General features: G+C 46.9%; 1 protein-coding gene across 1 annotated transcript in view; it reads left to right on the top strand.

Annotated features, from left to right (window-relative positions):
• The first annotated feature begins 1,736 nt into the window (after nt 1–1,736).
• The window catches only part of RPIA (ribose 5-phosphate isomerase A), a 35,140-nt gene continuing 22,986 nt past the window's right edge, over nt 1,737–13,890 (top strand). The window contains exons 1-3 of the mRNA XM_019970272.2: nt 1,737–2,049; nt 10,076–10,136; nt 12,396–12,451. Coding sequence (XP_019825831.2) covers nt 1,777–2,049; nt 10,076–10,136; nt 12,396–12,451 — 390 coding nt within the window. The 5' untranslated portion in view covers nt 1,737–1,776. The remainder of the gene's footprint in view (nt 2,050–10,075; nt 10,137–12,395; nt 12,452–13,890) is intronic.

The following is a 13,890-nucleotide window of genomic DNA, read 5'->3' as shown; positions in this document are numbered from 1 at the left end:
ATCATCCAGCTATACTCAACCCTGCCCCAAGAGTGCTCTCCGTGGGTGATTCAGGATGGAGTAAAAAGGATGAAGCATTTAGTGTTATGGCTACAAGGCCTCTAGATAGTTCAGATGTGTATCTAAAGAAGAATTTTAATGACTCTAGATTCTTGCATCTTTCCATACTTGGGAAAGAACTAAAATCATTAACTTGAGAATCTTTGTGTGTGTGTGTGATTAGCAGTCTTATTTTACCAAGATGCATGCTTGACTGTATCAAAAACTGAACATTCAATAAACTAAGATCATGGCATCCAGTCCCATCACTTCATGGCAGAAACAATGAAAATAGTGACAGATCTTTTCTTGGGCTCCAGAATCACTGCAGATGGTCACTGCAGCCATATTAAAAGATGCTTGCTTCTTCGAAGAAAAGCTATGACAAACCTAGACAGCATATTAAAAAGCAGAGACATCACTTTGCTGACAAAGATCTGTATAGTCAAAGCTATGGTTTTTCCAGTAGTCATATATACATGTGAGAGTTGGACCATAAGGAAGGCTGAGTGTGGAAGAATTGATGCTTTTGAACTATGGTGCTGGAGAAGACTCTTGAGAGTCCCTTGGACAGCAAGGAGATCAAACCAGTCCGTCTCAAAGGAAATCAACCCTGAATATTCATTGGCAGGACTGATGCTGAAGCTGAAGCTCCAATACTTTGGACACCTGAATGTTAAGAGCCAACTCATTGGAAATGACCCAGATGCTGGGAAAGATTGAGGGCAGGAGGAGGAGGGAGACAGAGGAGGAGATGACTGGATGGCATCACTGACTGGACAGACATGAGTTTGAGCAAACTCTGGGAGATGGTGAAGAATAGGAAATCCTGGCAGGCTGCAGTTCATGGGGTCGCAGAGCCTGACGTGGTTGAGCTACTTGAACAACAACGCTTGACTACATTTCCAAGACCAAAAAGACATGTATGTACTGGCTCCTCCCTTATCTTTTTGGAATAGTTCCACAGAGATGAAATGTTATTTCCCCAGCTGTAGTCCCGAGTAAGCTGCCAGAATAAAACTGAAACTCACTTTTCTTACATTGTACTTTTTTTCAGTTGACACGCACAGCAAGACACTTTATAGGTAGGGAAGAAAAGAGAGAGTTGTTTAGTTCAACGACAGTCCTTTTTGAGTCAATAATTTCTATAGGTCACACATAGGCGTCGAGTCAAGCTCCATCTGGAGGGAACCGCACCATCCAATGCTGTGCAGGGCAGAACAACACCTAAGGCTGGGGGTTCTAAATTTGTAGCCCTGCTCCTGTGGAAGGAGGTCTAAAGGTGGAATAAAGTGTGAGCCGCTGTCCGCAGGTGCGTTTCCCCGTGGAGTCCATCTAGAGAAGTCACTCCTAAAAGGACATTTCCATAAGAGCGACTGCCCTGAGGCCTCGTACGCCGCCACGTTCTTACGTCTAGGAAATCCAACAGGATTAGATCCAACACGCCCATCTCAGACACGGGGGCAAACAGAAAACACTCTAGCCTTGATCCATCCGGGGCTGCTTGCGCTGTACGAGCCGTCACACCGAAGTTCGTCTTCGATTTGGGCACCCGGTCGCGGAGCATTGTGGGGCTGGTAGTCCAGGCTGAGGCGCTGTTTCCGGTCACTGAAGTCCTAGAACTACATTTCCCAGCAAGTACCGCGCCGCAGCGGAAGCGGACCTCGTACGTGGGTTTCAAGACTTCCGGCGGAGCCGGGGGCGGGACCGTGGCGGAGGCTGGAGCGAGGCGGCGGGATGCAGCGCCCCGGGCCCTTCAGCACCCTCTACGGGCGGGTCCTGGCCCCGCTGCCCGGGCGGGCCGGGGGCGCGGCCTCTGGCGGAGGCGGGAACAGCTGGGGCGTTCCGGGTTCCCACGTGCAGTTGCCGGGACGTTCGCAGTTCGGCGCTGGCAGCACAAGTACCGGCGTCAGGGAGACTAACATCGTCTGTCCGGGCCCGTCCGCGATGTCAAAGGCCGAGGAGGCCAAGAAGCTGGCTGGCCGCGCGGCCGTGGAGAACCACGTGAGGGTGAGCAGTTCAGGGCTTGGGCCCCCTTGTTCGGCCTTATGGGCTCTTGCTGTGGGTTCTGAGCGCTGCCAGGTGCGCCAAGTTCCTGGCAGAGCGGGGGCTGCGTGAGAGGGGAGAGAGTACGCACTTGACCTGCCTTGAGACCTGCTCCTTCAAGGCCTTTGAAATACGGAATTGGTTGGGGCCGAGTACCCTAAAGTTGAGCTGTCTAAAGACTACTTGTCAGGCCAGATAACAGTTTGCCAAGTGGAGCGTGGTGGTGTGTGTCTGATGTTCGGAGTGGGGTTAGGAGGGACTTAGCGCGTGGCTTCCTTTATCAACAGATAAGAGACTGGGACTGCTGAGAAGTGTTCACCTCGCTTCACTGCCCAGGGAAGTCGGTGGGAAGCTGATTTGAAAAGTGTTTTGAAATTTAACTCCAGGGACGTGCTTAGCTGGGCGCGCACCGGCTCCTGAATGTACTTGCCGGAGGAAAGCGGAGGAGCCAAAGACTTGAAACCTCCTCCTTTTGGCGGGGCTCGGGTGGACACTTGAAGTCCGGAGATCTTCTTTAAGGTCGGGATGTGGAGATGTTTAGCTGTTAATGTAAGGTCGTAATGTAATGTTAGTGAGGTCGTGACCCCACTTGTTGGCTAAGTGGCGGGTGTGGTCCTCTTGGTGGAGTCTTTTGGATTTGCTGTCAACAATCAATTATCTTAATTGTAAGAATTTTGGGAGCAGGGAGCCAAGTGGAGTATCTCTGCCCTTAGGTGGAGTTTCCTGGGTTTCATTGGCTTTTAATGTTTTCTGCTTTCTGGAAAGTGGTATCAGATTCTCTTTTCTCTAATAATGGTTCTTTATTCTTTACATTTGGTAATGCTTTCGCGTACGAAGTTATTTTGCTGGATAGATGTTAGATCCTCCTACAGCCTGGCCAAGTGGGAGGGGCCCGCGTGGTAACCTGTGGCTCAAAGTGTTCTGTAGGAGGAATGACCGAGTATCCTCCCAGACCCAAACCCAGTGACTCCTGTTCTAGTGGCCTTCACCCAGATACATAGCTGCCCTGTTCTGGTGTAATAGTCTGGTTAGCAATAGGAATTTCTATGGGAATTCACAGAGAGAATGTGGAATGTGTCATCTGGCTCTCCTTTTGGGATTCAGTGTCTCAGCTGCAACATTGGGACAATCAGTTGAAATTTCAAATACCTGGAGAAAGTGAATGGTAATGGGCAAATGAAATCTATACAAATAGAAAAGACTTGTATGTTAGATTTCTTATTATCCTATTACTATTATGTCTTCCTGACCATTGTTTATTATTATTATTATGTATTTGGTTAAATAAAAATTTTCAAGCCCCCACCTCAGGCCAGAGCCTCCAGCCACCTGTTGCCTGAAGTTGCCAGACAATCCTGGGGAGATCTCCACTGACCTTTTGGCATTCACCCCAGTCTCAGTTAACACCATTTGCCTTTGCAGACTTCTTTCCTGAGATGTCAACACTATTTGAATGTTTTTTTTTTAAAATAATTATTTATTCTTTATTTTTGGCTGTGCAGGGTCTTTGTCGCTGCTCCAGCTGTTTTTCTAGTTGGTGGTGAGCCGGGGCTGCTCTCTAGTTGCAGTGTGCAGACTTCTCATTGCAGTGGGTTCTCTTGTTGCAGAGCATGGGCTCTAGGCTACACAGTTTTCAGTAATTGCAGTTCCTAGGCCTTAGAGCGCAGACTCAATAGCTGGGGCGTACAGGCTTAGTTGCTCTCCTGGGATCTTCCTGGACCGGGGATGGAGCCCATGTCCCCTGCATTGGCAGGTGGATTCTTTATTACTGAGCCACCAAGAAGTCCTGTATTTTGTACTTTGTGTCCCTGATTCATTCATTTCATTCCTGTGCTGGGAACTTGTTGAGTGCCTGCTATGTGTTAGGTAGTTGGTGTGGTGGCCAGAGATGTGGCTAAAGGGAGGAGAAGATGCTGATCCTGGGTATTTTGCAAACAAGATCACTTAATTCCAAGACAAGTTTATTGATCATAGTCCTGTACCTGATTGTCAAGGTTTAGCAGCCCTCTCCAGGGTTATCCATTTTTTCCATCTAAGGCCAAATTTTCCTTTAGCACTTTGCGACTTGAAATTGTTTCCTTGTTAGCCAACTCAGATTTTACTGCTCACCCCTTGAAAGACAAGTTTGCTTTCAAAACTTGGGAAAGAAAAGATTGCTTTGTTTTGGAGCCTGGCAACCTGGAGAGAAGGCAGACTTCTAGAACCTACTCCTAAGGTGAAAGGGGACGTTAATTGCAGTTAATCATTTAGGGAGGTCAGAGTCTTATCTTCCACAGTGTGTAGACCTTCTTCTGATTGGCTGATGGTGAGGTAACTGTGTGGTGGTTAGCAGTTTTCTACTTGGGTGGGGCCTTAGTTCCTGTAAAAGAATTCAGAGATGTGTTGTCCTGTATATTCCTTGAGGAGGAACCAGGACCCTGCCTCACAGCGCTTTGTTTCTTGACTGCTCCTCCCTTGCTTCTGCATTCCTTACCTTACCTGAATAGTGACTGCTTGTATCTGTCCTTTGGAACTCAGGGAAGGTCAAGGAGGCTGTATAAAGCCTGTTTCCTACAAACAACAAACAGAGCACAAGGGCCTGCTCAATTTTATACTCAGTTTGTGTAAGTTTATCAAGGTAGCTTCTGTGCCAGGTTCTATTGGTTCCACCTTTGAAATGTTCTTAGAACGGACCCTTCCTGTGGACCAGCTTTCCCTGTTCAGGCTTTCCCTGTGGCCAGAAGATCACAGTTGCCCTTGTCTTGTCTCTTCTGACCAGCCAAGTGATACATTGTCACCTCCTGAAGCTCCCTTCTGCTCTTAGCCTCATCCTAACCTCTGTATGACATCTGTTACAAGCCAGTAGTGAGCCAGGTGGAGGGGATACAAGGATAAGAGGCTCTGATTCTGGTCCTTAAGCCCACAGTCTTGTTTCCTTCTCTGCTCTCCTCTCTCCCAGGGACCAGAACATTGGAAGGGACAGACTGCTGGACGTGGCTGTGTTTTCATGTCATTACCCTCTACCTAGAATGCTCTTGTCTGCTGCTCTTGCCTGTTAAAACCCTGTCCTTCAGGGTTTGGTTCAAAGGCCATTCTTCCTTTCAGTTTTTCCCTAGCCTTGTAGGGGGAGGAATTCTTCCTTTAAATTCTGTAGTCCTCCATACCTCTTAGGTGCTTTATGTTTCATGGTCTAGTTATGTGTGTATCCCAATCCCATGAAGGGTAAACTTTTGGAAGGTAGTAAACTTGATTTTCATTCGGCATTGGTCGCAGTGGGACCTGCCTGCTAAATGTCTGATGAGTTGTGTGGAGTGTGGACACATGTGGAGGTTGCAGGCTGAATCACTGGAGTGTTAGGGTTTCCCTTCCCAAGGCCCTTGGTGCTCCAGGGTGGTGACTACTTCCATTCCTGGGTGAATGGAAATTTTGGAGAGTTCTCTACTGAAGGGCTTAGGTAGCCATCCTTGACTCAGGTCTGCTGGTGCAGCATGGGTCACCACGCAGGGCCACGTTCTCCTAAAGGTCTATAACCTCCTATGCTCTCTTTGGAGCCTGGCCTTTGCATTTTGGCTGACTGAGCTTGAAGAAGTTGGTGGACAGTAGTTCCTGTAGGTCAACAGAAGAGGTTACCCCACTGGACATGGTGAGCCAAGTTGTGATGTTGCACATATGACCTGTGGTTTAGTGTTGCCATTAGGAGGGGCCTGCTCCTCCGGTGGAGCCTGCCTGGCTACTGTTGGGCCACCTCTGTATAGCTTTGGCTGTTACACTGATTCCTGGCCAGTCATTGGATTCCAGGGCAGCAAGACCACAGGGCTGAAGAGCTTTGGGCCTGGCAGGTCTGCGCAATTCTTGGCCTCTACCAAAAAAAAGCCAAGGGAGGAGCCTTGCACAGAGCTTGTGTGATTCACCCAAGTTCATCTGTGTGCTCCCTGCCTGCTGGATGACAGGAGAGTGGGGAAATGAGGAATCTGGCAGTTGAATTACTGTGTAGCTGGAGCTCTTAGCTTCATGTCGAATGTGATGGTCATGCGGAGCCTGCCTAGTCAAGGCATTTCCTTGTTTGCTTAGTTTGCTGGGAGTGTGCATGAATGCCTCGTCACTCAGTCATGTCCGACTCTTTGTGACTCCACGAACTGTAGCCCACCAGGCTCCTCTGTCCTTGGGATTTTTCAGGCAAGAATACTAGAGTGGGTTACCATTTCCTCCTCCAGGGGATCTTCCCAACCCAGGGATTGAATCAGCGTGTCCTGTGTCTCCTGCGTTTGCAGGCAGATTCTTTAGCCGCTGTACCATCAGGGAAGCACCCTAGTTAAGGAAGCACCTTCGTTACTTGAAGATTTTTACATTTTTCTGATGTTCATCTATTTTGTGTGGTAGTGTAGCATTTACTGGTCTTGAAGACCTTGCTGTTGAGGTTTGCCCAGGTAGCTAAGCAGCTGGTGGATGCATTACCTTCATGAGGGCACCACCATGGGTGGATTCCTGACCTAATACGAGCTCCATTTTAAGGCCTCTTGATGTTATTTGGTAACCTTTGAGCCAGTAAAAGTGACTTCCATCAGATCAGGAACACGGTTGATGGGCAGAGCCCTGTGTAGGTAGGAGAGGCCCAGTTAGAAGCAGGGACATAAGCGTTTGATTTGTTGTTTTTTTTGTAACTCGGTCCACCTCTCGTTCTTTCCAGTCTTTTCTTGCTAGAGTTGTCCTCTCACTTTGAGAAGGACTGAATCAGCAGTGGGGTCCATGGGCTCGCCCTGGAGGTTCCTGTGGCATTTGTCCCATGGGGAGTTTGTCCCGAGGGGTCTCCAGGACCTTTCTTCCTCCTACAAAGGGCCCCCCTGCCCCTTGGCAAATGAGTTCATTGTTAATCAGTTGCTGGAACTCTTAAGAAATTTTAATTGAAATGCTTGAGCAAATTGAACTTCCTGTAGTTGCTTATTCAAGGTGAGGCTGTGTAGGGGAGTAATTAATATTGCTAAAAAATGACTTTTTTTTTTAAAGGTAAAATCATGATAATTAATACAGATATAAAATAACATTATCAGAGGTTGTTTTTTTTTTTTTTTTTTTTCCCAATTTGACTCATTGAATTGAGGGAACTGGAAAAGATGCTATAACCTGTTCACGTGCTAAGTCGCTTCAGTCATGTCTGACGCTGTGCGACCCTTTGGACTGAGCCCACCAGGCTCTTCTGTCTGTGGGATTCTCCAGGCAAGAATACCGGAATGGGTTGCTATGGCCGTCTCCAGAGGATCTTTCCGATCCAGGGATCGAACCCATGTCTTTTACATCTCCTGCATTGGCAAATGGGTTCTTTGTCACTAGCACCACCTGGGAAACCCAAACTGTTCACAGGAAAACCCAAAGAACCACAAAATTATATACAGTCAGGGAATGTTTAAATAAATTTACAGGAACTCTTATAAATCTGGAGAAGTCTCTTGAGAGTCCCTTGGATAGCAGGAGATCAAACTAGTCAATCCTAAAGGAAATCAACCCTGAATAGTCATTGGAAGGACTGATGCTGAAGCTCCAGTCCTTTGGCCACCTGATTCAAAGAGCTGACTCACTGGAAAAGACCCTGATGCTAGAAAAGATTGAGGGCAGGAGAAGGGGGCAACAGAGGATGAATTGGTTGGATGGCATCACTGACTCAATGGACGTGAGTTTGAGCAAACTCTGGGAAATAGGGAAGCCTGACATGCTGTAGTTCATGAGGTCACATAGAGTTGGACTAATCATCGACTTATCATCAACTGAACAAGAGCTATAGGATAATTAGTTGGATTTCACAAAACAATTTGCATTTCAATGGGCAAGAATTTGCAGGGGAACACTCCCATGTAGGATCAGATAATGCCTGCAGATTCCAGCATTTCGTTGTAAGAGTCTAATAGTCTCTTGCTCATTTCTAAGTCTTAAATTTTCGCTTCAGTCAGTTCCTTTCAGTCCAGTCGCTCAGTCATGTCCAAGCGACAGTCTTTGCATGTCAGTCAGATTCCGTGGACTGCAGCATGCCAGGCCTCCCTGTCCATCACCAACTCCTGGTCCCTCAAACTCATGTCCACTGAGTCAGTGATGCCATCCAACCGCCTCATCCTCTGTCGTCCCGTCCCCTTCTCTTCCCACCTTCAATCTTTTCCAGCATCAGGGTCTTTTCAAATGAGATAGTTCTTTGCATCAGGTGGCCAAAGTATTGGAGTTCAACATCAGTCCTTCCAATGAATATTCAGGACTGATTTCCTTTAGGACGGACTGGTTGGATCTCCTTGCAGTCCAAGGGACTCTCGAGAGTCTTCTCCAACACCACAGTTCAAAAGCATCAATTCTTTGGTGCTTAGCTTTGTTTATAGTCCAACTCTCACATCCATACATGACTACTGGAAAAGCCATAGCCTTGACTAGACAGACCTTTGTTGGCAAAGTAATGTCTCTGTTTTTTAATATGCTGTCTAGGTTGGTCATAGCTTTTCTTACAGGGAGCAAGTGTCTTTTAATTTCATGGCTGCGGTCACCATCTGCAGTGATTTTGGAGCCCCCCAAAATAAAGTCTGCCACTGTTTCCACTCTTTCCCCATCTATTTTCCCTTGGGGTGTTGAATTACCTCTGAGGGGCTTTGAGGTCACAAGGGATTGTTGTGAGATTCAACCTTTATCAACATTGTAAATCTTTGTAGGGGCTTAGTAGCTGATAGCTGCTGCTTTGGCCTGTAGCTGTTCTGCCCTAAACAGGGAAGAGCTTACTCGGAGGAAGTTGCTTAGGAACCAAGCTCCACATTAGTTCCTGTTAGTACCCTGGCCTTATTTTGCTGTCTGTGGTCTAACTGACCTCGGCTGGGCCCCTGCTCTGCTCTCAGGTCCCTTCCCCCTTTCTTACAATGGCAGGCTCAGTAGTGTGATGCCTGGTTCTCCTCCTTTGTACTCATGGAACGCTTTCCTATATGGCCACCAGATGAAGACTGTTTCTCATGTTCCCAGTTCAGCTTTCCCCCTCTCCCCATATTCTCTGAAGCAGACTTGTGCAAAATGAGGATCCCTTGATGTGATTTGATATTCAAGGTTGCTTCAGACTCTCCTCTCTTCTGTTGGCTTTGGTTGGAGCTCTGGATGGTAGACTTGATGTGTCTCTGAGGTTTGCTGTGATGCCACCAACTTGAAGGAGACTGTGGTCAGCCCCCTGCCTTGTGGATGTTAAAACTTGACATCTACAATGTGGGAAGATAGATGAAAAGTCACTGAAGTCAGAAACCTCTGTTTTCTGCTATTAATGTACAGCTAGGCTGTTTTTCCCTAGGGTCTTTCTCTTTGGAGTTGGCCAAAAATCCTCCAGTGTTCATCTGCAGGCCATTTCTGTGTGGTAGAATATGAGGAGTGTTAAAAATAAGACAACAGGCCCCAAAGGGAGTTGCTTATGCCAAGCCACAGGTCACCAAACTGATACTTAATTACGCTTTTGGCTCCCCCAGAAATGGAATCTTAGCCCAGCCAATCAAGGATCGCCTGATCAGCACTAGTGAGGCCATCTGCCTGGGAGACCCCTGCCATCCCCTACAGGAATTCACCTTACAGTAACCAACTCCCTTTTAGCCAAAAGTAGCTTCTTTATTTTTCCTACTCCCTTCCTGCTATAAAAGTCTTTAATTTTATACAGCTTCTTAGAGATCCCTTCTGTTTGCTAGGTTGAATCCTGCCGAATTCGAGTTGATGTTTGCTGAAATAAAATCTTAAAAGTTTTAACCTGCCTCAGTTTATCTTTGAAGAGGAGGAAATGGTAGTAGCATTGTCAAGGATGGAAGGAGGAGGGCTCTGCTGATAAGTTGCCACTGGGCACCGGAACAAAGTCCAGCTTTGAGGTTCAGTGATTATATTTCTGTGGCCACAGTACCTGCTTTGTGCCCATGTCAGTGAATTGCTATTCCTTATAATTTTATAGCTCTAGAAAGGCTGCTAGTGAGGGAGTAAAATACAGTATTAATAAAGTTTCCCTCTTCTTTTTTTATCTTTGCAGAATAACCAAGTGCTGGGAATTGGGAGTGGTTCTACAATTGTCCACGCTGTGCAGCGAATAGGTATGGTCTTGCCAACTCGATGTTTTGTGCAGGACAGTGGGGGAGGGGATATAGAGGAGAAGTAGGCAGCGGGCACTGGTTGGGCATCTGCCCAACTTGGTGCCAGCCATGTGGAGCCTGCAGTCAGGTGAGTATTTCTGTCCTCCTCTAAGTGCTATTCTTGGGCCCCGTCACCCAACTCTGGGGGTTACCCTGGCTTTCTTTGCTCTGCTGTGCTGCAGGTGAGGAGCTGAGGAGCTGACTTAAGGTGAGGTGTGTGTCTCTGTGTTTCTGTGTCTCTGTGTGTGTGTTTTCCATGGAACCTTAATCATCATCATTGGTGTGGTGGTGTGTGTGTGTGTGTGCGCGTGCACTTGGCCTCATGGATCCTAAGGCAGGCAAGCCCTTTCAAGCTGGAGGTCCCTCAGGCACACAAATCGAGGCCAGCCCAGGCTTGTCCTATTTGTGACCCTGGCAATGGTGTGACCTATCCGTTGGTGGCTGGCTCCGCAGGTGCTGACTTCATTTAGATTTGGGTGTCTCTGGGCTCAGGAAAGGCTCAGGAACTGTCAACCCTGGTGGCTGCTCAACAGGTTTGACGGCCCTGCTTTTGTTTGTGAGAACAGAGCCCAGAGGAGAGGCTTTCCTGAATGCTGCTCTCCTCTGCCCAGTGCCAAGGGGCTGCGCTCAGGGGACAAAGCCCAGGAATGCTCTGTCTTGAAGGAATGATTGTGGTGCAGGCATGCTGGCTTCTGGAAGCCTTCTCATTAGCCTAACAGGGCCTCAGTGTGGTACACCCTTGTGCCTCAGCACTGTGTGCGTGTGGAGGGCTTTTAGGGCACAGGGATTACTGTAGATTTCGTTGTAGTGCCATCTAAACCTCCCTAGGTGTACATTCAGTGACTGAAGAGATTTGATATTTTTTAATAAGGCAGTTTTCCCCTGTTGACTGGGGAAAAAAAAAAAAGCTCAACCTAAAAATTGAGCATTATGATTTTTTTTTGGTTGCATCACATGACTTGCAGGATCTTAGTTCCCTGAAGAGGACTGAACCCTTGTTCCCTGAAGAGGACTGAACCCTTTTCCCTGCAATGATATTGCAGAGTACTAACCTCTGGATGGACTGCCAGGGAATTCCCCAAGAATTATGTTTTATTTGGGGCATTACTGAAGACTTAAGTCTCAGATACAGCTTTTCAGATAGCTCTGAGGGACCATTGAGAAGCCAGGACATGTAGGAGTTTTTGCAAAAAAAATAACCACACAAAACTCCAGTAGTCGAACATCAAAAGATTACTGCTAATTAAGGAAAAACCAGATCACAAGTTAATAAATTTAGTGCTTTTCTGGGTATGGGAAGATGCAAGAGTCTGGGCTTAATGAAATTACTCCTTTGATGTACAGCTTAACCTGGGGCCAGTGTCCTGTTTTTCTCCATCTTGAATCCTCTCAGAGTGTACTGCCTAGGGTGGGTGCAGTGACTCATGACTTGATGACATCCTTTGTTTACTGAAATGAGAGGAGGCGTTCTTTGTCTGCATCCCTTGAGGTTTTTTGGTTTTTGGCCATACCACATGGCTTGTAGGATCTTAGTTCCCCAACTAGGGACTGAACCCTGGGCCCCATCAGTGAAAGCGCCAAGTCTTAACCACTGGACCACCAGGGAATTCCTAAGACTTTTGTTTTTGTTTAAATCAAACTTTCTGGAAAGGTGCAAATTTTAAGTGAATAAATAAACCCTCTTTTAACTGTCCTCTGGGGTCTATAAATGATTATATTTTTTATTAAATGCAGAAGTCACGTTCTAGCTTTTGTCTGTAAAAGGCAATATAGGGATGTAGTTAAGACTGTGGCGCTAGACTGCCTGGGATCATATCTTAGTTCTGTTGTTTGCTAGTTGCTTACCAGTTATTTTTGTCTCTCTGCACCTGTTTCCTCATCTGTAAAGTGGGAATAATAATTGTAAGTTACCTTTGGGTTCCTGGATTAAAAGAGTTCATATGTACAAAGTTCTTTGAATAATCCCAAACACATACTAGCAAACACTGATGTTTCTCTTTCCGTGATTGGTTCTTAACCTCTTTAGGCATTTTTGTCCTTGTCTGGTGACATGTGCAGTCTGTTTACCAACTTTTCACCAAGGGTGGGGACATGGAATGAAAGGGACCTGTCAGTGGTGGGGATTAGACCTTTTCTGTTGGCTTTGAGCAAGTATGTGTATGACAAGGAAGATAAAGTGAGGAGAGTGAAAAACTACCAGCATGGCTTTTGTCTTCACAGCTGAAAGAGTGGAACAAGAGAATCTGAAGCTCGTCTGTATTCCCACCTCCTTCCAGGTATGTCCTGCTTTCCCTTCTCCATCTTGGCAGTTGGCACTGAATCTTCAGGTTGCTGAGGACGAGGGGGTGTGGTTCTGGGTTGTGCACCAGGGTGGTTCTGGGTGAGAGAGCCAGGAGCAGGAGGCTAGTCAATTGATGGGAGATTGCTCCTCAGAAGCATGGTTTTAGAGGTGTTCCTTTATTTACTCTGAATATTTTAGCATATCTTTAGTATATTGTGGAGTATGTAGAGATAAGCACATGGTCTCCATCCTCAAGAAGTGTTTTTCCATTTATGGATGAAAAAACAGGCTACAGGGCATTAACTGATGTGTTAGTAATACAGGGATAGTATTTTGAATCCATATCTAATGCTCTTTGACCATAAAATAGTAGGGGCTGGTGAAGGAAAGCAACAGAGCCAATTAAATGTAGGGAAAGATACGGGAAGAGTAGACTTCAGGAAGGGAGGGGGTCGTTGTGGGGAGGTTGTGCCTATCATCTCTCATTGAATTCATTGAGGAGGTACTGTGAGCTGGGGTTAGCCTTGCTGGCGATTGGTGCTCCTGTGATATTGTGGACTTGGTTAAAGAAACCCTCAGTCCTGGAGGCTCAGCACTGCAGGTAGCTCTGGTGAAGGGACAGAGCTGAAGGGAGAGGACGGTATCCTTTTGGGCTTCCCTTGTGGCTTAGTGGTAAAGAATCCATTTGCCAATGGGGGAGACTTGGTTTGATCCGTGGGTCAGGAAGATCCCCTGGAGAAAGGAATGGCTACTAGCTCTGGTATTCTTGCCTGGAGAGTCCCATGGACAAAGGAGCCTGGTGGGTTACAGTCCACGGAGTTGCAGAGTTGGACATGACTGAGTGACTAAACAAGGAAAGTTTCCTTCTAAATCAGGTGTGTGCCCCTGCCTGTCAGTGGGGAATGGAGGAGGAGACATGATAGGAAGTTAGGATAGTGTGTCCTGCCAGAGCTTCCTTGAAGTTATATCTCTTGGAGACTCTGACCAGCTGGGTGGGCACCCACGGGACTGAAGACAGTACCATAATTCTTACGTTGGGTTGGGAAGGAAGTGGTTTTACCTGGCCTTTCTTGCTTTTGAAATCTGGCTGTCCTAAGGAGATACTCTAAGTCAGAAGGGTTGTGATGGGTTGCCTTGGTCTTTTGAAAAATCCTAAGTGTGTCATTTTTCCAAAAGAATTGATCATCTAGCATTTTTCTTATTTAGTAAGTTATTTGATATTGGTGTTCATTTTTAAAGTTGTATATGACATTAGTTGCTCAGTTGTGTCCGACTCTTTGTGACCTCATGGACTGTAGCCTGCCAGGCTCCTCTGTCCATGGGATTCTCCAGGCAAGAATACTGGAGTGGGTTGCCATTTCCTTCTCCAGGGGATCTTCCCAACCCAGGGATTGAACCTAGTTTCTGTACCATCTGAACTACCGGGGAAGCCCA

Source organism: Bos indicus, chromosome 11 (assembly GCF_029378745.1).
Source record: "Bos indicus isolate NIAB-ARS_2022 breed Sahiwal x Tharparkar chromosome 11, NIAB-ARS_B.indTharparkar_mat_pri_1.0, whole genome shotgun sequence".
Lineage (NCBI taxonomy): Eukaryota > Metazoa > Chordata > Mammalia > Artiodactyla > Bovidae > Bos > Bos indicus.
The sequence above is the reverse complement of the archived record's forward strand: the minus strand, read 5'-3'. Positions and strand labels throughout refer to the sequence as shown.